The sequence below is a fragment of the Ornithodoros turicata genome, chromosome 2 (genome assembly GCF_037126465.1).
Source record: "Ornithodoros turicata isolate Travis chromosome 2, ASM3712646v1, whole genome shotgun sequence".
NCBI classification, from domain to species: Eukaryota; Metazoa; Arthropoda; class Arachnida; order Ixodida; family Argasidae; genus Ornithodoros; species Ornithodoros turicata.
In genome coordinates this window covers 56730207-56753182 of record NC_088202.1, presented here as the reverse complement: position 1 = coordinate 56753182, position 22976 = coordinate 56730207, and the positions used below count along the sequence as shown (strand labels likewise).

At 46.2% G+C, this 22976-nt stretch overlaps 2 protein-coding genes across 3 annotated transcripts in view; one reads left to right on the top strand and one right to left on the bottom strand.

The window, feature by feature from the left end:
• Positions 1-1429: 1429 nt before the first annotated feature.
• LOC135383533 (piggyBac transposable element-derived protein 3-like) lies at positions 1430-3631 on the top strand. The gene is made up of 2 exons (XM_064612948.1): positions 1430-1478; positions 1816-3631. Exons 1-2 carry the CDS (start codon positions 1436-1438, stop codon positions 3588-3590), a joined length of 1818 nt encoding a protein of 605 aa, XP_064469018.1. The 5' UTR covers positions 1430-1435; the 3' UTR covers positions 3591-3631.
• Positions 3632-8329: 4698 nt separating this feature from the next.
• LOC135383531 (acidic mammalian chitinase-like) overlaps positions 8330-22976 on the bottom strand; it is an 87242-nt gene continuing 72595 nt past the window's right edge. The window contains exons 7-8 of one of the 2 annotated variants that reach the window (XM_064612947.1): positions 21989-22117; positions 8330-8413 (exon numbers count right to left, since the gene is read on the bottom strand). In XM_064612947.1, the coding sequence (XP_064469017.1) occupies positions 8393-8413; positions 21989-22117 (150 nt within the window). In that variant the 3' untranslated portion in view covers positions 8330-8392. Of the gene's footprint in view, positions 8414-16559; positions 16912-21988; positions 22118-22976 lie in introns of those variants that run through there. The other variant, XM_064612946.1, reaches the window with a different exon arrangement.

Genomic DNA, 22976 nt, shown 5'->3' with positions numbered 1-22976 from the left:
TTAACATGTCGATACATGGAACTCATCAACATTAAATGTCGTGTAAGCCTACTGATTTCCTGTGAGTGGCCGTCCTTGCTGTAAATGTACTTCTAGCCGTGTATTTTTTTCTCACGCTTTTAATTTAACATGTCGATACATGGAACTCATCAACATTAAATGTCGTGTAAGCCTACTGATTTCCTGTGAGTGGCCGTCCTTGCTGTAAATGTACTTCTAGCCGTGTATTTTTTTCTAACGCTTTTAATTTAACATGTCGATACATGGAACTCATCAACATTAAATGTCGTGTAAGCCTACTGATTTCCTGTGAGTGGCCGTCCTTGCTGTAAATGTACTTCTAGCCGTGTCTTTTAGAGATGAACATGATAATTGAGAAGTAATAGTGGAGACAAGTGCAGAGAATGACATCATCTTAATTATTACACTACGTTTATGGGCTTAGAGCATAGCAGCAGCCTCTCCGGATATCATGCGCGAAAAACTATACGGAGCACTGAGAGGCGCAGAGAAAACAAGGAAAATAGATGGAGTAGTTATGTAGAGGGTCATTGTGTGAAAATTTTTAATTATCTCTCTTTCCTCGATTTTTTTTCTTTTGCACGTTGAAAATGCAAGCAAAATCAACAATACAGAGTGTAAACCGACAATTTCAGTGCTCCTGAACGTTGGGATAATCGTTCGTGAAGAACTATGTGCGAAGAGCTTGCAAAGTCTGCTTGCAAAAATTTTCAATGTCTCCTTTGGAAAAGAAGCTCGTTTGTTTCTGTTGGTGTGTCAAGTGAAGTTTTTCATTGACGAATTGTATATGCGAATGCCTAATAACTATACCGCTCAGCTGTTTACGCTCAGGTACTTTGCTATAAATTAGGTCCTTTCCAGGGTCATTACCCCCAGCCCCCAGGGAGGTGTACACTCCCCCTGAATTTTTCCAACCACTCCCCTGTAATTCATGAGATTTCCCGATACAGCTTGGCCACCAATACATATGCCCATAGATATGTACCCATATAGATATACCACCCTATGATTCGCTCCACTCGAAATCACGCAGACATCTTATCACGCCGGGTACCGCATCTTGGCTTGTATGCGCATTGATGATAGTGCCAGCCGCAACAAAAATGACAACGAAGAAATTGTCGTTCCTCTTCGCTGCTGATACGAGTTGCGCAACGGGCTAAAAGCTGATACCTTCCGTTTGAATTCAGCATGAGAGAGCCGCGACGATATGGCAAGGAAAAAAACTTGCCAATATCCCTTTAAGGCCAGACCCACACAATTGTGTCGGTCTGAATCTCGCGCTCGTGCTGTCCTGCAAACGTTCGCTGCGCGAAGAAAACGAAACCAAAACATTGCCTACACATTTTTGTACAACGTGCTATGTGATTTGTTCGCATTTCTGTCACTAGAGGTTCCGTTGAGCACTTCCAAAATGGCGCTTTCCAGGGAGCCAAGAAAGACGTCGACTCGCAGCAGTAAGTTGCTATTTTGTGGCGGTAAATGTTTTTATCTGTAACTTAAACGCAACGGGAGGGTTGTTGAATGGTTTCGAACACTTGTGAAACGATTTATTTTAATCTGCAGCCCAAATACATCACATACGACGTTGTCAAAATATGGCCAACACAATCGTGTTGGTCAGGCCCGAAAGCATGCATTGTGTAACTTACTACTCTGCTACCGTAATGCTTCAAGTTTTGTAGGAACTACCAAAATAGAAGCTGTTACATGCACTGTTCTGCTGCGTTAGTTAATGGGGTGTTATTGTTCGGTTTTAAAACTTCAACTACATAGTTCCTTCTTTATTTTTAGGGCGCTTTGATCCCGAGAATGACGTCGACATGGAGGAAATATTAAAAATACTAGAAGCACCCGACTCTGAATGCGACGTCAGTGATGACGACGACGACAGCGACTTCCTTGAAGACCAAGGGGCGACGCCAGGTGAAAGTGACGGCGAGAGTAGCTCAGATTCTGACATCGACACAACAGAAAGAATAAACAGCAGTGGTACGAAACAGGCTGCCAGTGGAAGAAATTTGGATGTGACAGCAGGCCACTGTAGTGGCACACTTGGATGTCGTCCACCGATTTGGAAGGCAGGCACATTCAAGGCCAAGGATGCTCCTAACTTCAGAAGAACTGACTACGTCCCTCCTGTTCGCACTCCTTTACAGTACCTCATGGACTACTTTGACGACACTTTTTTTGAAAATGCAGCGGAAAAGACCGCAATGTACAGCCACACGAAAAATGGCAAAGTACTCAACGTAACCCCAGCAAGAGTGAAGCAGTTGTTCGGCATGCACATACTAATGGGGTGTGTCCCTCTACCCCAGATTTCTATGTATTGGCAGAATGGACTAAGGTTCGAGATGATCAGCAGTGTAATGCCACGTGAGGAGTTCAAAGTGCTAAGGACGAATTTGCATTTTGTGGACACTGTGAAACCACCACCTGATGCTCAGACCAACAAGCTGTGGAAAGTTCAGCCAGTTGTAGAAAGTGTAAGAAACCAGTGCCTGAGATTGGAGAGGACGTCTTCGTGTTACTCAGTGGATGAACAGATGATCCCTTTCACTGGAAGGACTGGACTTCGTCAGTACGTGCGCGGAAAGCCACGACCTGTTGGTCTCAAGAACTTCGTTATTACATCTTCAGAAGGTATCGTCATGGACTTCGAAATTTATCAGGGGAAGACAACACCACTGGCAGATACAAATCTCGGACTTGGGCCAAATGTTGTTCTCAGACTTGTCAATTCAATTCCTGCTGGTGCATTCATCTACTTTGACAGATATTTTACAACCATACCCCTGCTGGGAAAGCTAAGGGAAATGAATTTGGAAGGTACTGGTACTATCATGTGCAACAGGATAAAAAACTGCAAGTTCAGAAACGATAGCGCCTACAAGCAGGGTGACTTTGAAGAGTATTGCAGTTCTGATGGGAACCTTGTTTTAGTGAAGTGGAGGGACAGTAAATGTGTCACGCTGGCCTCGTCTTGCACTGGTGGCCAGCCAACAGAGAATGTGCAGAGATGGAGCAAGTCTCAAAAGCAGTACGTTGATGTTCCATCGCCAGCTATTGTTCGCAGCTACAATGCATCAATGGGTGGTGTTGACATCTGCGACCATTTGATTGAATACTACCGGATTTGGATTAAAACACGAAAGTGGACACTGAAAGTTACGCTGCACCTTCTTGACCTGGCCGTCGTAAACTCTTGGCTCTGTTACAGGGCTGACTGTCGTGAGAATGGAATGAGGTTCCTGAGCCTTCTGAATTTCCGATTGAGCATTGGTGAAGCTTTGGTAGCAACACCAAGGAAAAAGAGGACACCACTACAAGCTGAGGAAAACATCGAAAATGCGGCCAGCCCCTACAGACCTGCCAAGGTGCCTTGTATCGACAAGCGACTGGATGGATTTGAACACTGGCCTGTAGCAGACGATCTGCCGAGTGCTCGGTTCTGTAGAGTTCAAGGATGCAAGGGCCGCACCCGTACAAGATGCGAAAAATGTAATGTCTATCTGTGTCTAACAAAAGAAAGAAATTGTTTCAAGTTTTTCCACACAAATAAATGAGTGAGTTGGCATACATAATGCCCAACCAACACAAATGTGTGGGTCCCGTAACCCAGGCCTCCATAAAGATAAAAAAAAAAAAAATTGTTTTGTCTTTCCTGGCCTTCTGATCATCAACACATGAAGGAGAGAGTAAAAATTATGCACTACATTTCTTCTGGGCTTATACTGGGCACAAAAATGAACTTGCACGGCAAATCGCCGGCAGTCCGAACGTTTACAAGGCAACAGACACCTACGAGCACTGGTGCTAAAGTCTGAGGAAAAGACATCATAGATGAAAATACATATCCGTTACGAAGCCGTTTGAATTTCACTGTTCATGGTAATCAACCAATTTTTCTCGAAGTGCAGCACGAAGTCCATGATTCGCTTACACGTCGATCTACAAGAAATGACCCACAGTATCCTTCTGAAACATTGCATCACTTGCCAACTTCTTTGAGAAAAGTAAAAAGTAACCTTTCTGCAACCCCGATGATGGCAGGGGCAACCAAGGAATACACCACAAAGAGTCACTGGTGTATTCTGCATAGCGAGGCCATTATCAACGACTTATACTAGGCCCTTGTACTGGGATTTTAACAGTGGTGACCGCAAAATTTGGAAAAGGCGCTGGCAGAGCCCTCTAAAACGGGCAAAACCCTTTGTATCACGGTGCCAAAGGCATATTCGAGACGGCTTATGCTATTGCCCTTCCCATTGGGATTGTAACGGAGGCGACCACAAAATCCGTAAAAGACCGAAGCGGAGCCCTTTAGAACGGGCGAAACCTCTTTAATCATGGATCCAAACAGATATTACCAACGGCTTATGATGCTCTTCTACAGAGATCGCAACAGAAGCAAAATTCGGAAAAGGCAGCAGCAGAGTCCTTTAAAACGTACGAAACCCCTTGTATCATGGTACCAAAGCATATTCATGACGGCTTATGCTATGCCTTTCTACCGAAATTGCGCAAGAGGGGACCGCACAATTTGGATACGGCGGCAGCAAGGCCTTTTAAAACGTGCGATACTCAGTGTATCATGGATCGAAAGAAAGTTATCAGTGGCTTGTGCAATGCTATTCTGCTGGAGTTATAACACAGGCGATCGCCAAATTCGGAAAACGTGGCAGCAGAGCCCTCTTAAACGAGCAAAACCCCTTGTGTCATGCTGCCAAACACATATTATCAACAACTTATACTATGTCATTCTACCGAGATCATAACATAGGCGACCGCAAATATCGGAAAAGGATGCAGCATAGCCCTTCAGAACTGGCGAGACCCCTTGTATCATGCTGCCGATGACATGTCATCAATGGCTTGTGCTATGCCCTTCTACTGAGATTGTAACAGAGACTACCGCAAAATACGGAAAATGCGGCAGCAGAGCCCTTTAAAACGGTCGATACCCCTTCTATCACAGTTCCAAAGTCATATAAGTATACGCAACGGCTTATGCTATTGCCATTCTACTGGAATTATGAATGCGGCCGCAAACTTCATAAAAGGCTACAGCAGAGCCCTTTAAAACGGACAAAAACCCCTTTAATCATGGTGGCAGACATTTTACACACATTTAAAGACGTGACGGCTTATGTTATGCCTCTCTCCTGTGAGTGCATCGGAAATCACCGCAAAATTTGGAAAAGGCAGCAGCAGGGCCCTTTACAATGATTCAAATGATATGTATCATGGTGCCAAAAAGACACTATGACCGGCTTGTACTGGGATTGTAACAGAGGCTACCGCAACATTCGGCAGCAGATCGAGCCCTTTAAAACGTGCGAAGCCCCTTTAATCCTGGTGCCAGGGCGTACATGGAGAGGTCACGTTTGAAGAAACTGCTTCCAGAACGACACTCGCTAAGCAAAAAGCGTCCTAAGCTGATTTTGTAGTATGTATATGTGAAAGTAAGATCACGGGGTTTGAACCCCGTATATTGCTCCTCTGTTGCACCCTGAGAGGTCGCGTTTGAGAAAATCGCTTCCAAAACGGCACTCGAAATGATCAAGTGGTCAATTTTGTCAACTTTGGGGCTTAGTATCATTTGATATAAATATAATATTAAAGTTGTCCTAAGCTGATTTTGTAGTATGTATATGCGAAAGTAAAATCACTGGGTTTGAACCCCGTATCTTGTTCCCCTGTTGCACCCTGAGAGGTCGCGTTTGACAAAATCGCTTCCAAAACGGCAATCTAAATGGCCAAGTGGCGAATTTCGTAAACTTCGGGGCTTAATATCATTTGATATCAAAATAATATTAAAGATGTCCTAAGATGATTTTGTAGTATGTATATGTGAAAGTTAGATCATGGGGTTTGAACCCCGTATATTGTTCCCCTGTTGCACCCTGAGAGGTCGCGTTTGACAAAATCGCTTCCAAAACGGCATCGAAATGGCCAAGTGGCCAATTTTGTCAACTTCGGGGCTTGATATCATTGGATATAACAATAATATTAAAGATGACCTAAGCTGATTTTGTAGTATGTATATGTGAAAGTAAGATCACGGGGTTGCAACCCCGTATCTTGTTTCCCTGTTGCACCCTGAGAGGTCGCGTTTGACAAAATCGCTTCCAAAACGGCACTCGAAATGGCCAAACTGCCAATTTTGTCAACTTCGAGGATTAATATCATTTTATATAAAATAATATTAAAGATGTCCTAAGCTAATTTTGTAGTATGTATATGTGAAAGTAAGATCACGGGGTTTAAACCCCGTATCTTGTTCCCCTGATGCACCCTGAGAGGTCGCGTTTGACAAAATCGCTTCCAAACCGGCACTCGAAATGGCCACATAGCCAATTTAGTCAACTTCGGGGCTTAATATCATTTCATAGAAAAATAATATTAAAGATGTTTTAAGTTAATATTGTAAGATGTATATGTGAAAGTAAGATCACGGGGTTTGAACCCCGTAGCTTGTTCCCCTGTTGCACCCTGAGAGGGCGCGTTTGACAACATCGCTTCAAAAACGGCCAAATGGCGAATTTCATCAAGTTCGGGGCTTATATCATTTGATATAACGATGATAATAAAGATATCCTAAGCTGATTATGTAATATGTATACGTTAAAGTAAGATAACGGGGTTACAACTTTGAAAATCCTGGGTGCATCAGGATCAACACTAACACATCGTGCCGTGGTTGGTATGTGGCTGGTATGAGGACGTACTGAACTAAAATAGGCGATGACATTTCAAGAATTTGACTACCTTTGTCGAAAAATCGTAGTATAAACATGGGCAGTGTGCAAAAATCGACGGAATCCACATAGGCGCAATGCATTAAAATTCATCTGGCCAGGGTGCACTAGGTTTATATTCTGCTTGCGCCTTTCATGTCTCCAGGGGTTCTTTACATCGTGTTCTTCTCTATTAGACGATGACGTCTTAAAAATGTATTCTGTTTTGCTGTTAATTGGCATAAACGCTGTCTGCCATTGAATTCACATCCTGTAAGGCCGCTTCCCGCATAGCGGCTGAGTATAGCGACGGAGTGCGCCGGCGGGGTGGGGGGTGGGGGTGACCGCGAATTTTGGGATTGAGAACGAACGGGTTCCTTGGCTACTTCAACTTGGACAAGGGCAAGCGTTCTTCTCCTTCGCAGTTGAACGAGTTGCGAAAAGGGAACGTGCGTCTGCAATTACGGTGCGCTAAAGCCCTGCCACACGCAGTCACCGTCCTCTTTATTTCCGAGTGTCCCAAGCTCATGTGCATCGACAATGACTACACGGTCACCTTCCCATAAATGTACGGGAGACGTCTTGGAACTCGTCTCCATGAACCCCATCACCCACCATGCTGAAAGGATTCGTATTTCCAACAAACCCTTCGTCTTACATAAATTCGGCTATTTAATGATTAATACGGAAGAGCGAAAAGAGCGCAGGCAGCACTGGGTTCTCCACCTGAAAACCCCTGACGGGACTGCCGTGTTTCTGACTGCTATGGACTTCTCCCCATCGAAGCAAACCTCAGAAAAACTTTACTGGTGGACGAGTATAACGACTAGTATATTCAGTCGCCTTTTTCGCCTTATTGCAGGCTTTTTTTGCATCTACGTAGCAACACGCATGTCGAAACGCTACAGCTTGAAATATTGTGTATCCACGTTTTCCTGTAACCTCGAAAAGAATGTAAAAAAATGAAACGTCTCCTTATGAGAGAGGTCACTTCGTAAAATAGTCTAATTATTTTCGCGACATTTATAATACGCTTGCGAGACTATCTTCCAACGTGCTGACCCGACGCGTTTCACCGGCCACCGTGACGTCCTGTAGCAACGGACGATAGGTTGGTTGAAACCCGCATTGATGATGCACAGGCCCACTTCCTCACCTCGTTTGTACTTTACCTAGAGCTCGACCTTGTAATATAAGAAACGCTTCATATTCTTTGCAATCTATCCACTGGTGGCGAACAGACGTAAGGGTATTGCCTTGAGAATCAAACGAAAGTCACCCTCGCAGCCATCGCCGTGAATATAATCGCGTAATGGCAACATGTCTCGATACATTCGCGTTTGCATTAAGGTTGCAAACCTCTGCTCTGGCGTCATGACTGAGACGGAATGAGAGTACAAACTTCTTTTTATTTATTATGGGAGGTTACATGAGAGAGAGTTACCCTCCAACTTTAGTAACATTATTGGGAAGACAACCCAAATATGGACGGAGGCTTGCGTCTAGCCAATGACTGCAGTCCACAGTCCAACAGAGTCCACTGCAACGACAAGTTATCAGCTGATCGCCAATCTGCAAAAGGAACGTCTTCTGAGGGGGCTTGAAAGTTAGGACCAGGGGCAGATCTCTCATCCGCAGCCATTCTTAATCTGCATAGATAAAAAGGAGCATGAGAAACACGTGTTTTAAAAATACACACACACACACGCGCAGTCTTCGTCAGCTACCGAGTGACACTGTTGGTCCATCTTCTCCATCTTCTTTTTCTTTCTGTACAAGTCGAAGTTCTTCACAATGTACGTCGAACGGTACAGCTTGGAACAAAAGTTTACGGAACATGGCACTGGCATATTTCTTCATCGGAGCAATCCCCTGCTAGATATAAGGAAGAGGTCGAATAAGAAACGGGTGACGGACTGTGCTATCTATCTCTCAGTGTGTGTGGCCGCTCCTGTTTGCTGGTGCCGCTCCCATGGAGGAATGCGACACGCTCGTGTTCCGTAAAATTCTGTCCCAAGCTGTACCGTCCGACAGACGCGATACGGGCGTATCAATCGGTTCGTCCAATGCTTTTGGCCTGAATAAAAAAGTGACCGGTTATAGAATGCATAAGCATGAGAAAAAAAGCCTACCTTTGGGCTAAGACATTTGACATAAGACATTTGGGATGTCTAGTAGACATCTGGATATGTCCAGCTAACGTGGAATGGATGTACTGTGGATCGTCGTAAGCTCATCCATAACTGTTTAAATGGATGCACTATGGATGTAACTGCTGGACATTTGTCACATCCAGTGGACGTGCTTGTGAGGCATTGCGACGTCTAATATACGTCCTATCGATGTTCCTACTGGATAAACATACGATAATATAGACGTACGTTTACGAAACGTTGTTTCGACTATCAATTCAATAGTAATTTTTACGATAGCGCTAGAAGAAAGCCAATCTATCTTGCGAGAACGTAAGACGTTGGAGAACGAGTAAAAGCAAGTTTTTCCATTTCTTGGTGTCCTGCTCTCTGCAAAGTATCTACGTAGCACTCTTCCACCAACACAAGAAACCTGTCAGTTTGACAGCTCCACTCAGTAGGTACCCTTATCATATCAATAGCCTGAATTACAAACACAATATTTGTCAGGAAGGAATATCAGAAATGTTAGCGGGCAGTTTGACTCATTGCAGACGTACATATTAATTGCAGAAACACATCCTCGTCACCGTTATGAACGTTTTCGGCCACCACTACACTTAACAAACATCCCACCACTATTGGTATTTTAGTATATGTTTCATCCAGTACGCCAATAGAAACTGAGAAATGCCCAAGCCGTGTCGGGCGGAGTACCGCCACGGCTACGGCATTTGCGCTGTTCATGCACACAAAATAGCTGGAAAAGTAGATTTGCAATCCGGTCTATATATTGTCGTATGTTAATCCGGTACGGACATCGATAGGACGTATATTAGACGTCTCAATGCCTCACAAGCACGTCCATTGAATGTGACAAATGTCCAGCTGTTACATCCAGAGGCCATTCATTTATACAGTTATGGATGAGCCCCTTCCGACGATCCATAGTACATCCATTCCACGTTAGGCTGGACGTATCCGGATGTCTACTAGACATCCAAAATATCCACGGTGTACCATCCTCTGGATGTCCATTAGACGTTTGTGGTTTACTGGGGAAACATCCCTCCGTCACGGAGAGGCGATTCCTTGCTTTTTTTGTCACAGATGAGGCATTCCTCGGAACAGCTACTAGGTACAGGCTTCTCGGCTCGCTGCAGGATGACAACGTTGACTATTTGCCACTCTATCTACCGTCGGGGCGTAAACGAAGTAATTCTCGAAATGCCAAAAGCGGCAGAAAGTGTCTCCTTCACCAAGATACAGTACCTGCATCCCTACCCCTATTTCACTGTGTTGGACACAGGGAGCGTTTTGGAAAAGGATGCACTCATTGAGGATGCCGTGAGTGGGCACAGGATGAGCTCGTACAGCACCGTTGTAGTGTGATGTTGCGATGGAAATATAATTGGCCTAGATCGCTATTTGTGACCCAACATGCCAGAAAAATGCTTGCTCGCGCTCAAGGGAGTTAGCGATCAAATCGATAGGCTGAACCGCTGTCCTTCGTCGTTGCTCATAAGTGTGGAAGACAACTTTCGACACGAGTGCGCGACACACTGCGAGTTTTCTGGAATCAAATTTAACTAGCACACGCGGAAGGTATCTCATCACGACCACACCCGTTTTGTAGAGCCCGGTTTCTCGAATTTCGTTGCGACGCTGTGTGATTCGTGTAACCTTACGTGTCGTAACACCAAAGAACTCGTTGTGTGTGTGTGTGCAACCTACAAAACGATTTGAGCTCCCATCTCCGCCACCTGCACGTTCTAAATCTGCGTCCGTGGATCTTATGTGTGTGTGCGCAACCTACAATACGATTTGAGCTTTCATCTCCGCCACATGCACGTTCTAAATCTGGGTGAACCGTGGATCTTATATAAGATCCACGGTTCACCCAGATTTAGATTTAGATTCGAAGCTGTAGCTTCGAATTCGGAAAAGATAAGAGGGTTCAGCATTGGTGATCTCCGTTTGCGCGATAGCACGCAGTTTTTCAACCTCTCCTTGTCGAACCTATTGGAGACGCTGCTCGCCAGCGGTCGCGAAAGCGCGTTTCATTGTACCCCTCAAATGTTTGGTGACTGTTTCCGCCGACCCCTCAGGAGGAGCATTTATCCGTACGCCTTCGGCGACAGTTTGCGTACAATTTGACAGCGTACAATTTGCTCGCGCTCCCTCCAAAGCAAGCTTTCAAAAGTGACCTGAACGACTAAGAGATCATGGACGAGGAATATCAGTACGTCCTCGAAATTTTCTAATAGTTCGAATGCTCACCAGGGATTTTCCCTTGGCTCCCGAACACAGGTGCGTGGACGAGAACGAACTCTCCCCCTACCTTGGGGACAGGTGGGGGGAGACACTTGGAACACTCGTTGGCACTGAATGCCCCTTCCACAAAGAAACTCTCTGACGTGCTACGGCAAAGAATGATATGTCGTTCATTATGCATTGCTCAATGTGTACTTGAGGTTGGGCATGAAACTAAAACGTGTTCACAATATCCTCTCACTCCGCGAAGACAATTTTTTGCGAACCTTCGTGCGCAGAAAGGTCGCGTTGAGGAACGCCGCGGCCACGAAACTCGAGCGCCTTCTGTATACAAAACAACGTTGAACAGTACATTCGATAAATCAATACAAAATGTGAGATATATGAAGAGGTATGCCCTAGCCTACGAGAAAGAAAGCGCGCTCCTAAAAGCTAGTTCCGTCAACTGTCAGCATTTTCACATTCTGAGTAACAAGTGCATCATGTACGAGATGAAAAAGCATCGCATCAAATGCACGTATCCCCTTTACGTGGGCTTTGCCGTATTAAAGAATATCCAAACTCCGCATGTTCAGCTTCATCTACGAGTCGCTCTTTTCTCGCTTAGTTGATCTATTGCGATACGGACAGCATATTTTGCTGGTTTGAAAGTTGTAGAGCGCGTTCTATCAGTAGACGAGTTCAGAAAATCCCAGTGCTCTTTTCGCACTCGTTGCATCCTTGGCGCTTGCTGGGCGGGGGAACGACGAATAATCCTTCACATTTCGCTTTCGCTGACCTTGACACGTCGTGGACAATGGACCGGTAGGGGAGAAATCGGAACAGTTTGGAGGCCATCCGTTTCTTTTGTATTAGTAAACTCCCACAGTTCAAAGCGACGTTCCGCACTCTGGGGCAAAGCACTCTGGGATTTTCTGAACTCGTCTATTGGCGTGCGCTGCCGCTTGTGCACGTGCTAGGTAGGTGGGTCTGTAGCTACGAAAGAAGCCGACGGGTCTCGTTACGTTTCCTCAGTAGTCCGTCATACGATTTCTGAGAAAGAGGAACACCCGTCGATTGCGCAACGTATTATTATAAAGTTTCTTGCTAGTGAGTGTGTAAAACCGAGAGAAATTCTGCTTAGATTGACGGCACAGTTCGGGTATCAAACACACTCAAGGCCGCGTGTGCTTGCCTGGCATAAGAAATTTGCGGAAGGCCGCGACGAAGTTGAAAACGAGAGCCCCTGTCAAAGCCAAGACTCGGCTGTGAGCTGGCAAGGTGCTTGCAACTGTTTTTGGACCCACCGCGGCGTTTTTCACATTGATTTCCTGCACGATCGTCGCACCATCAACGGTGCATATTACTGTGCACCTTTGAGCGAGGTTATCAAGCAAAACGCGTGACCAACCAACATGTAAAGCGATTCTCCTCCATGACAACGCCAGACCCCACAGTGCAGCCGTCACATGTGCAAAACTAAGGGTAGTCGGCAGCACGCCACTGGGACACCCTTCTTATTGCCCTGACTGCTCCTTGTCACTTTCACCTGTTTCGGTTACTCATACAAGCACTGGTAGGCCAACGACTACGACGACACAGTGGAGGAGTTTGCGCGCAACTGGCTGCTGACACAACCCACTTCTTTTTATGAAGAAGGGGAAAAAAAGCTACCGACCGACAGGGAAATATGCATTTCTACATCGGGAGATAATGTAGAAAAATAATGCACATGTGGTTTATTTCTTACTACAAATAAAAAAGTATGAAAGGAAAGTCTCGTTTATATTTGATCCACCCTCGTATATTATCCACAAGATGAGATAAAGAGTTTGTCATTGAACACATTTCTGTCTGTCTGTCTGTGTCTGAAGGCTGTGCTAGATGACATATTGTGTAGGTAGGTGACATTACTGTGAATCATACTTATTGCTTAATGCTATAGAGGCATTGGTAGAAGTACAGTGCTGGGCTAAAGTTCACGAAACACTGCACCACTGTATATTCCTTCGTTAAGGTGACGCGCTAGCAGCAAATGAGACGACCGACTTGCAGATGGGTGCCTGGGTAACGCGGTTCGACCAGCCCTGTTCGCTGCTGTTGCGTCATTTTTAGGAAGAAATATGCATGCGCGATGTTTCGTAAACTTTTCCCTGCTCGGTACTTTCCTCCCTAGAGGAGGTACAGTTACGTGCTGCATGTGGTAACGTTACACCCTTGGCATAGGGTACAACTTTGCAGCCGCCACTAGGGGTGTAATGTTGCAACTTTTTTGACATAGCAGCTCCACCCTACTTTCTGGGGGTGGCATGTGGGCCTATCCGATAACTCCCGCGCAGGTGAGACCGCACGACGTGCAACCGCGATTGTGGCTCCCGTCACTGTACATCTGTCCCTTCCTCTATCGGCCTCTCTATCCGCAGCCGGTATGCTGCTCATGCACGAGCGTTCAGAGTTGAGGCTGCCTCCTACAACACTCACATGCAATCAACGGACCCCTCAGTGGACTTCTTTATTACGTGTCATTGCACTCTTCACGGGAGAAATCGCTCCTTCACCGCCGCCGTCTAAAACGTCGCATTACGCACCACTGCTTCTCTTCAAAATGGTTTGATCCAGCACTCCCCTCTGCAGCAGTGCCGTGTATGCCAAACGGACTCTGGCCATTAGGAGGAGCCTAAAAAAGAGGCTCGACCTGTCAATCAAACTTAGACCCATTTAATTGGTTACCGTTTTCCATGGGGGCTGCCATGACACCAAATTTTCTCCAAGATGGAGGATGGTGCTTGGAACGGCGAAGCGGAGATTTCGTGACAAAAAATTTTCACAGACTACTTTAATTTCATACTGTGAGTATAGACCCTCATGTACGCATGTGCAAAATCAGCTTCAACTTTCGCTCCGCCAACATTATTTACGTGAAAATGGGATGTTTCGTCGCTAACGTTAGACCTAGTTAAGATCGTACGTGGTACCAGGAGAATAGCAAGAAGGACGACCTTATACGTAGGATTTTGCATTATATAATTGCATTTTATTTATACATACATCTTTGCTCATTTTTGATGCAACGTACTTACATTGCGTGATATAAAACTTCATACCGGCTGTCGTCTGCTACGAAGAAGCGGTTGTACCGCCATCCTGGCCAGTCACTTCTGCCAGCAACAATTTCTGCAATTCTGAGCCTTCCCAACATGCCTCTCTCCGTGCAGATGGCGTTGATAAAAGTGGGCGCAAAATCCGTCGTTTTGGTCTGTCACCTGTTATCCGTTTCAATCCAAATCCATCAATTTTCTCCAAAATGGTAGCGCCCAGTAAATAAGGGTGAGGTATCAGTACTGGATGGATGTAACAATAGACAACTGTATTTCGACCTGTGATTGGCTAGATTCCTCAAAAAGTGGGTGGAGCCTCAGGTATAGGCACGTCCCATTAATGGCCAGACTCCCTTTGGCATACACGGCACTGCTCTGCACCAGCTGTGGCGTGGTGGCTGATATGCCCCAATGCATCGTACACTGCCGGCAACACATTCTCCATTGTGACACCCTCTGCTGTCGTCTATTCCAACTTCGCCACAGCGTTCTTAAATTGGCTACCCCATGGGGTCCCGCTCCCCTACCTACCTACACAGTAAACTTGTTTACACTTTTTTGGTGTAAATGACTTGTCCCATATGGCGCACACCTTTTTGGTGTTGCCTTTACACTCAAATGATGGGTGTTTTCTAACACACCCTTTAGTTAAGTGTATTCCTAATAAAACACTCTTATAATGGGCCTTTAAAAACAAAAATACCTTTAAAAGGGGAGTATTCTATTGAAAACACCTTTTATGATGGAATTGTTTGCTGGCAAATAATTCCCTCGCAAATAGCTAGCGACACCAGTGGCCGAGACATACAGTTCGACGTTCTTGCGTCTATGGCAAGCACCACCGTGAACACGGCAGAATACCTGCCGTGGTTCCATTGTAGAACCTAAACCGGAGCGCGCAATGCGTCGCAGGCACGCCTCGTTAGCTTGGTAACACTGTGGGACCAACGTGAGTGCCGAGACTTGAAGAGACCTCGAGTACCCTCAGTAGCCTATATTGGCGTGTCGGATGGATCATATAGTGAAATACAATTTATTGGGGCACGTTCGTTACATGTGGTGGGGCGGGAAACGTTTGTAACGGTGACGGGACTGCGTTTTTGCAATTAACACCCATGCTTGCAACGAGTCAAAGATATCAGCTAAGTTCCTAACATCCTTCCCTGTCAAATACTGTGTTTGTAACTCAGGTTATCGTCTATAATGTATACTTCGTACCGTACTACTGTATCGTCTATAATGTGATTACTTGCTGCGCGGAGCTGTGAAACAAGCATATTTTTTCTCTCACGATATAAAACACCATTTTAACACCATATTCCCAATTCAAATGGGGTGTAAAAAAGGTGTATTAGACGATAAACACCTGTTTCAACACCCCACTTTACACCCTTAATGATCGACATTGGATAAAACGTGGTGTATGTCGATATTACACCTTTAGTAATGCTCTTCTTGCACCCTTTGCGGAATAGAAAATGGTGTTTTTATAAGAATACGCCTTTTTTGAGCAAATAAATGTGTAAAATTATTTACTGTGTGGGCCATCACCACTGTGCTATATGTGCCGCTTTCCCCGCTTTCTTTTAGCTGCGGGCCTTATGATCACCCTGTGATTGCCTGAATGCCCTGGGAACACTGTCTTTTGGACAGTGCCTTCTTTGACGTGCCTTATCTGTTTGTTCTTTATTATTATTTTTAATCGCAAGCCAGCCTTTGTCTGGCTGACCTTTTTTTTTTCTCATTTAATAAACATTCATATCCCTCACGTTGTAAACAGCTAAAGAATTTTTGTACTGCATGGCAACAACTAAAATTATCAAGGCATATACACAGATTCATAGGAAAAGGAAGGCAATGTGCCTGGGGTCTGTTACTGCATCGGACCAACAGCACCGCAACGATATATGACTCGCAGAAGACAGCTCAAAACCCTGAGAAGACGAAGTAAAATTCTCAGCAGATGAGTAAGGTTAATGTTGGTGATAGCGTGTTCGTGCACGTTTTGTATTATAGTGTGATTTCAGGACTTGTGAGCACTTCTTCGTGTTTTACGTCTTGTGCTCCTACGCACAAGCAAAAAACATGCCGAAACTACAACCACCCTCTGTCCCTCAGCAATCGACGGTCGTGTCCGTGTTTGCATGCTGTAAGATAATGCTTACAGAAAATGCTTACGTTGGTATCTCGCTTAGAATAACAATATTCGTGTAGTAATTCCTTACCGATGTGGCGTGTGTGTTTTCAACTGTTCTGTAACGTATCATAAGTGTCCTTCATGTAGGAAAGAAACGTAAAGTAGCCATTTCCTGTAATGGTGTTGCAGCGTTTATTAAATATAGATAACTATGAGTGTAGCAAAAGACGGGGGCGGGACACTTACAAGCATTAATCTTGATGTACTCGTCGATGACAGTACGCTCTCTATGGTCTCATTTATGGTCAGTAATGGTAGTTCACTGTAGACTAGGTGTTTTGGTACAGCCTCTCGCAGTCCAATACTGGATACGTGTTACTATTGGAACGTATTTCTTTGTATCTCACAGCGTCATATATCGTGGTCTGTAATGGAAACTTTCCCATTCCGCAGTGATTGTGGACATCGTCGTTGTCAAATGCGTAAGACATTACACCACCATAGCCGTTAGACATTGTCCAGTTGACCTGCAACAGGTAATAATTTTCCAATCAAATTACGGAACACCGAAAAGGCGAAAATAAGCCCAATTCTGAACACTTTTCAGTGCCGAGAACAATTCGCGCACGCGTCTTTTCGTAGAAACAATGTATGTTGATCGCGACTCAATGTCTCTTTGGATGACCCTCTCGCTTAGGTCAATCCACTTTTGAAAAAAAAAAAGACAGAAAAAGATACACGCGCGCGCATAGCGAGGCCTTCTCCTCCATCTTCATTCTCGTTCTCTCGAGCAACACTCACCAACCGCTCCAGGAACGCACGAGGGAACGTAATAAAATTATTCCGCATTCGTCCTTAAGTGAACTATAGCACAATACAAAGAACAAATTCTCTAAAGAACCAAAAGAAAATTCGACTGCAGCGGAACATCACGTCGCACCCTCACATTTTCCTGCAAGAGGCCGTAGTACATCTGGGGCGAGCACAGCAGATATTCGAAGTCCACGCATGCGATATGAACTTTCTAAGCTGTACGCAACTAATGTCACACTTCGTGAGGTTCAAGCCCCCATATAACGAAACATCTGAGTGGCAACGAACCTGAGTAACGGTGCAGACGATTGTGCCATAGCGAATGGGAGAACACCCCATAGCCACTGTGGTCTCTGCGGGTTGCGTGTTGTCATGTTCCACACACATTGTACATAGTGATTAAGAAATATGATCTTCGTCAACTGCCAGAAATACGGCTTATGTGTGTGCTCTGGCTCACTTGTGGTGCACGGATCCGGTAATGTTTCGCCCCACTGCAGGATCAATGACGGTCGACGAGTAAGGTTGTCTCTCTTCAGGGAATGAGAGGCCGGAAGCACGACCTTCGAGTTTGTAACAAACATGCGCTAGCCAGAGCCTCCGGCACCAGACAGTAATAAAAGATTTGAACGACAACCGTCCAGCTGGCGTCGTGACGACTCGCTCAACGTGGACATGAAGCAGCCTGGACAATTAGGGAGCAAGGGAGAACCCGTTGAACCATGGTCGACCGCTGTAAGCAGAACCTACAAAAAGGTGCGGGGCCGATAGCGAGAGGAGGAGAAAGGAAGCAGCGACATAGTCAGCGTCATAGTCTCGCGACGCGGTTGAGGAAAAGGCCTTGGTTTGTTCGGCTCGCATCGGAAGAAGCTGTCAACGAGTCGCCGCAACCTAGACCTGCGACATGCAACCCCGTGTACCCGGACATCAGCCTTCTCCCTTCTACATCCGAAGACGGCCGCGGCGACTGCAACGAGACATCAAAGAGAACCAGCTTCAGCATCGCCAGGGAAGTATCTGGGGACCACGGAACAACCGCCGGATCGTAGTTCTGCTGTACAGTCCAGAGTGCACTTTGATCCAGGGCTAGTTAGGGCGACTACCATTGTAAATCAATAATTTAAGTTCACGAACTGCGTTGTCACTTACTCTCGGTCTCACTCAAAAACAGATCCACCAGATGTTCTACATTTCTAAAACGGCTCAATCCACTCGGGATTGGCGACCTTCACAGAAATGGTGGCCTTTTAAGTGAATTACGTAGAGATAACATGTTTATCTGCAAATATATTTTGTGCGATTGCTCAAGATACGCTGCCTGAAGAATTTCGCACATTTGGAGAAATCGGAAAGACCACTACCTTTTTCGTTCAAGGTTCAAGGTGTGATGCGGCAGGTGTGTGGGTCAGTTCATAGTGCCTACACTGGACGTGGCCGCCAGAGCCCTCACGGTTTTTCGGATAGACGCTAGCGTCCGGAGTCCAACAAGGTTGCAAGCAGAAACTTTACTGCACCCTGGGCCTGTCGCTTGTACTGGGAGCACTCAAGACTCAATAGAAGTAACTCTCGGCGCGGACAACGCAACGCCAGCATCCAAGCAATACACCCAGGCAGAGGCAGGAAAAAAAGAAAAAGAAGAACGCGGGTCACAGGGAGCACAGGAGGCCCGTATCACGGAGATAGCCGAGCACCGCCTTTGTGACACTCCACTGGATAGCACGCTGCAAGGGGCGAAGGAGTGTTGAGGGAAACGGCCGTTCACCCAAGCTCTGAAAGGCGTTGCCAGAGCACGGCCCGATGATGAAGGTGACGCTGACGGTGGAGGAGCTGATGGGAGATATCGTCTTCTAGGGCGCAGCAGGGGCAAGTGGGAAATGGCACGCGGCCCATTTTGAACAGGAGTGAACGGGTGAGGGCCACGTTCAGCCGAAGACGATGCAGAAAGGACCCTTCTTCGAGGGGACAGCGGCAGCCGATGACAGACTCTAGTGAGGGGTCGATGGACTGCAGGAATGCATGAGGTCGGATAACGTCTACAATAAACTGGTAGATTCCATCGCCGCAGAGACGCCGTACTAGCAGGCGGCACGCAGACACAGGGTGCGGCAGTAGGGGCACTGGCGCAGTGGGGGCTTTGTTTCTGGAAGAACCCAGCGGCCTGTGCACTACTGTCCGGGCCCCTTACGTCACACACTCCGAAACGTGTTGCCCCCGAGCTTCTTCTTTGCCCAGGTGAGGCCACGACCATGACAAAAGGGTAGGGCTGTCAATCACGAGCCATTTTTGCAGTCCCTGGATTTCGGGATTATTATCCCGTCCTGGGATCCCGGGACGGAATTTCGTGATTGTGATCAGTTCAGATAGTGCTTCCAAGTATAGTCCTGCGCGGGTCAGAATTATCTAACCAGCAACCGACCCGTACACGCATGTTCACATCCGCACTCGACACGCAACCGGCGTCCCATTACAAATTCAGACCCGCATCCGCCCGCAGCCCGCATATTTTTTTCCAAATGCTCACCTGCGCATGACCCGCTACCCGCAACGCGATGAACGTTGACGAGTAAACTGAGAGTACTACCCGGTCTGTGTCTGATGACTAGATGTGTCTGTGTGCATGGTTTCTTGTTCGACATCAGCGCAGGGGGTAAAAAAGGTGCAAACTTCTGTGGGTTTGTGCATGATGATACGAAACGCGACATGGGCAAAAAAGGACATACAGGCGCTGTTCCACCCTAACGGTGTGAGCGTTTGTTCTGCTCTTGTCAGCGACCTTTCACGTCATATTTCGAGCGACTGCAGTGCAGACGCGTAAGAAATTGAGCAACTCGGTGTGCTTTCTAATAGTGTTTTGGTAAAATGCGTCGACCGCTCCGCCAACAATGACGCCCGCACACGACCCGCTACCCGCACAACACCAAAAACCTATGAAATCAACGATGAACTCAGAACATCAGTTTCTCTCTTGACCGAAAACCTAGTTCCGCCACCCGCAACAACGTGAGGGTCACCCGCGGGTCCCACGGGCCGTGCAGGAGTCTACTTCAAAGTCAATTTACCTAGCTCAAGTGACTATATCGGCGTGTTATGCGCAGCCCATGTGCGCTTTGTCAATCCTACCTTTTCCTGAAGAAAATCACTCGAAAATTCTCAGTGTAACCACACTGGTAAAATAGTGACGTTGAAATGGTTACGGTTTATTTCCCTGCTGTGATAATGCCACTCCTTTTTTATTCATCTGCATTTCACTGTTGCGCGTGAAAAGAAGGCGAGTCCCGCTACACTTGAAGTAGCTGGAATATAATTCCCTCCACTTGAATGAAGAACAGCGGGACACCGGGAACGAACCTGCTACCATTTTGATTTTGCCTCGGTTATCCGGGATTCATTATCCATATCCGGACAGCAAGTACAGGGAACGATCTTCCAGGACAAAGGTCATTCTGATTCGCTTATCCGGAGAAGTGTCAACGTCCTCTGTCCCCTGCATGTGCTGTATTCCCACTACTCCGGAAAAGGGTCACATCTCACCGTGGAATTCTCTATACTGTTTGACTCCCCTTTCTTCAGAGGTCACTCCCTTTTGGTGTGTGCGGACACATGATAAGCGGAAGAGGTGCCCTGTTCCCACCAGGCGCAAGCAATCCGCATGTGAACGTCGATGTCCAGGCAGTCCGAAAGCATCGTTTGTTTGTTTGTTTGTTTGCAAGGAAGGCATCGTCTTTTGGCCTATGCCAAAGATATTTGCAAAAAGACAAAAACATGTATGCTGGACCAACTTTCTGTGACATTACTCTTCTTTGAACAGCAGGGTGATGCAGCGTGTGCCGTGGCTGCTACCAAGATTCTGTCACACGCGTGCCTACTAATTTCAAGCAGCTCACTTCGCATGAATTTCTGAAGTAACGATCTTTTACTTGTTTCCTTTTCTGGAGCTATTAAGAGGTCTCCCAAATTTTCAGGTTTCCCCGGAAGTTTGCTTGGTTCTGTTATCCGGAAATTCGTTATCCGGACGAAAACGGACGACTCCCGAGGTGTCCGGATAATCGGACATGACTGTAATGATTCAAATGCAATGAAGTATCGTACTTTAAGATTGGAATTACGAGCGAGGGGAAAGCAAGGTTGATATTATAAATATGAACCTTTGTAATCATCCACATAACAGAGACTCCTGCGTGTGCTCTGTTCACCCAGCAGGCATCACACTCACACATCTAGCTAAATTAGACTATTCACACATCTGTTTTCGAAAGAATGAGCGTGTCTGTTTCATGAATATCAGTGCATACGCTGACGCAGGTCGGCTGCAACCAGGGTTTCCAGGTAAAAATCCTGAAAAGTCATCAACGTGCCATGAGAAATTAGCGAAAATTTGCCAATTTCCCTTGTGTGTAGCCAGTGGCCAAACAAAACAGTCCAAAGGACATCCTACCGACTGAGTGAAGGCCGGTCACCAAGGGAATCAGGAAAGAAGGGGCTGCACGCTGTACGTGCTTCGGGATTATGCGGTGCGCGATAGAAACTACCCCGATTTAGGCGCACAGGAGCCACGAATGCAGCGAGGAGAAGTAGCCGCAAAAGTAACCGGAAAACAGCCAAGCCGCCATTGCCCAAATTCCGGCGCCACGATAGTCAGAAAGTAGCCAATTTGGCGCAAAGTAGACCAATCTGGCAACCCGGGCTGCAACACGGACGCAACATGCGAACGGGAATCCATCGCATACATTTTCTCTGAAGAAAATAGGAAGCGGTGATGGGGAAAAGTCTTACGTACTAGGAGGAACGTACCTTTTCGCACACGCTTTTTCTGTTGTCGTACGAAACCCATGTTGATTTCCTGACGTTATATGCATATGGTGTGCGACTTGCGTTGTCATATACTACGATTGCGTTCCGGTTAAGAAAGTGGCTGCATGTCTGTAAAATAAATAAAAAGTAAAGCAATACTTCAAAATTCACATCACAGTCATAAATCCATCCCTCTCTGTCACACAGTGCCGTAGGCCTTACTTAGTCTTGGATGGTGAGACTGTGGGAATGAATTATCTCTCCTACTCACCAGTGAAGAAAGGAGCAATCAACTGAGCCTACACACACACACACACACACACACACAAGAAGAAAACAAATGAAAACGAATCTATCAAAGTGACTGCTAGAAAATAATGAGTAGAACAAAGAAAAAACTAACAATGAACAATCTAAAAGGAAAAGATATAAGCAAGCTGCACATCTGCCCTGAGCATCCAACAAACTCAGCAAATCGTCGCAACGGTTGCTTTTGCTTGGCCCCGACAGGTGCAGCATGGGCCCTATTCTCGTCAAAGTAATCGACATCGATTAGTTTTTGTCTCGCGTGTCATTGGTCGTTAGGTCAAGAAGGTGTGAAGAACAGAAATGAATGTTACGGACCCTCAACCGATAGTCCAGATCCCTTATACAGTCATCCAGTTCAGCCACCAGACGTGCAATATCCCACGCCCGCCTCCCTCTGTTGTCATGCACCTTGAGCAGAACCACTGCCACTCCTCCTTCACCGAATCCGCACAGGATCCGCCTTCACGCACAGCTGGCTTCATCGGTTCGGACTTACACCGACACCACTATGTCGACAGTGCTCTTCAAATGCGGAAACCATAAGTCACATCCTGCTCGAATGTCCCACCTACAACGAAGCACGCAGACGGCTGCTCAACACTGACCCCAGCATGTCTACATGTGACACCATCTTTGGTGGCAATTCGCCTAGCGAGCGACGACACAGGACTGCTGCTCT

Bases quoted from the DNA above. Each gene is read 5' to 3' on its own strand.
- LOC135383533 (XM_064612948.1), top strand. From the start codon at position 1,436: ATGGCGCTTTCCAGGGAGCCAAGAAAGACGTCGACTCGCAGCA. The intron at 1,479-1,815 runs GTAAGTTGCTAT...CTTTATTTTTAG, and splicing joins AAAGACGTCGACTCGCAGCA to GGCGCTTTGATCCCGAGAAT.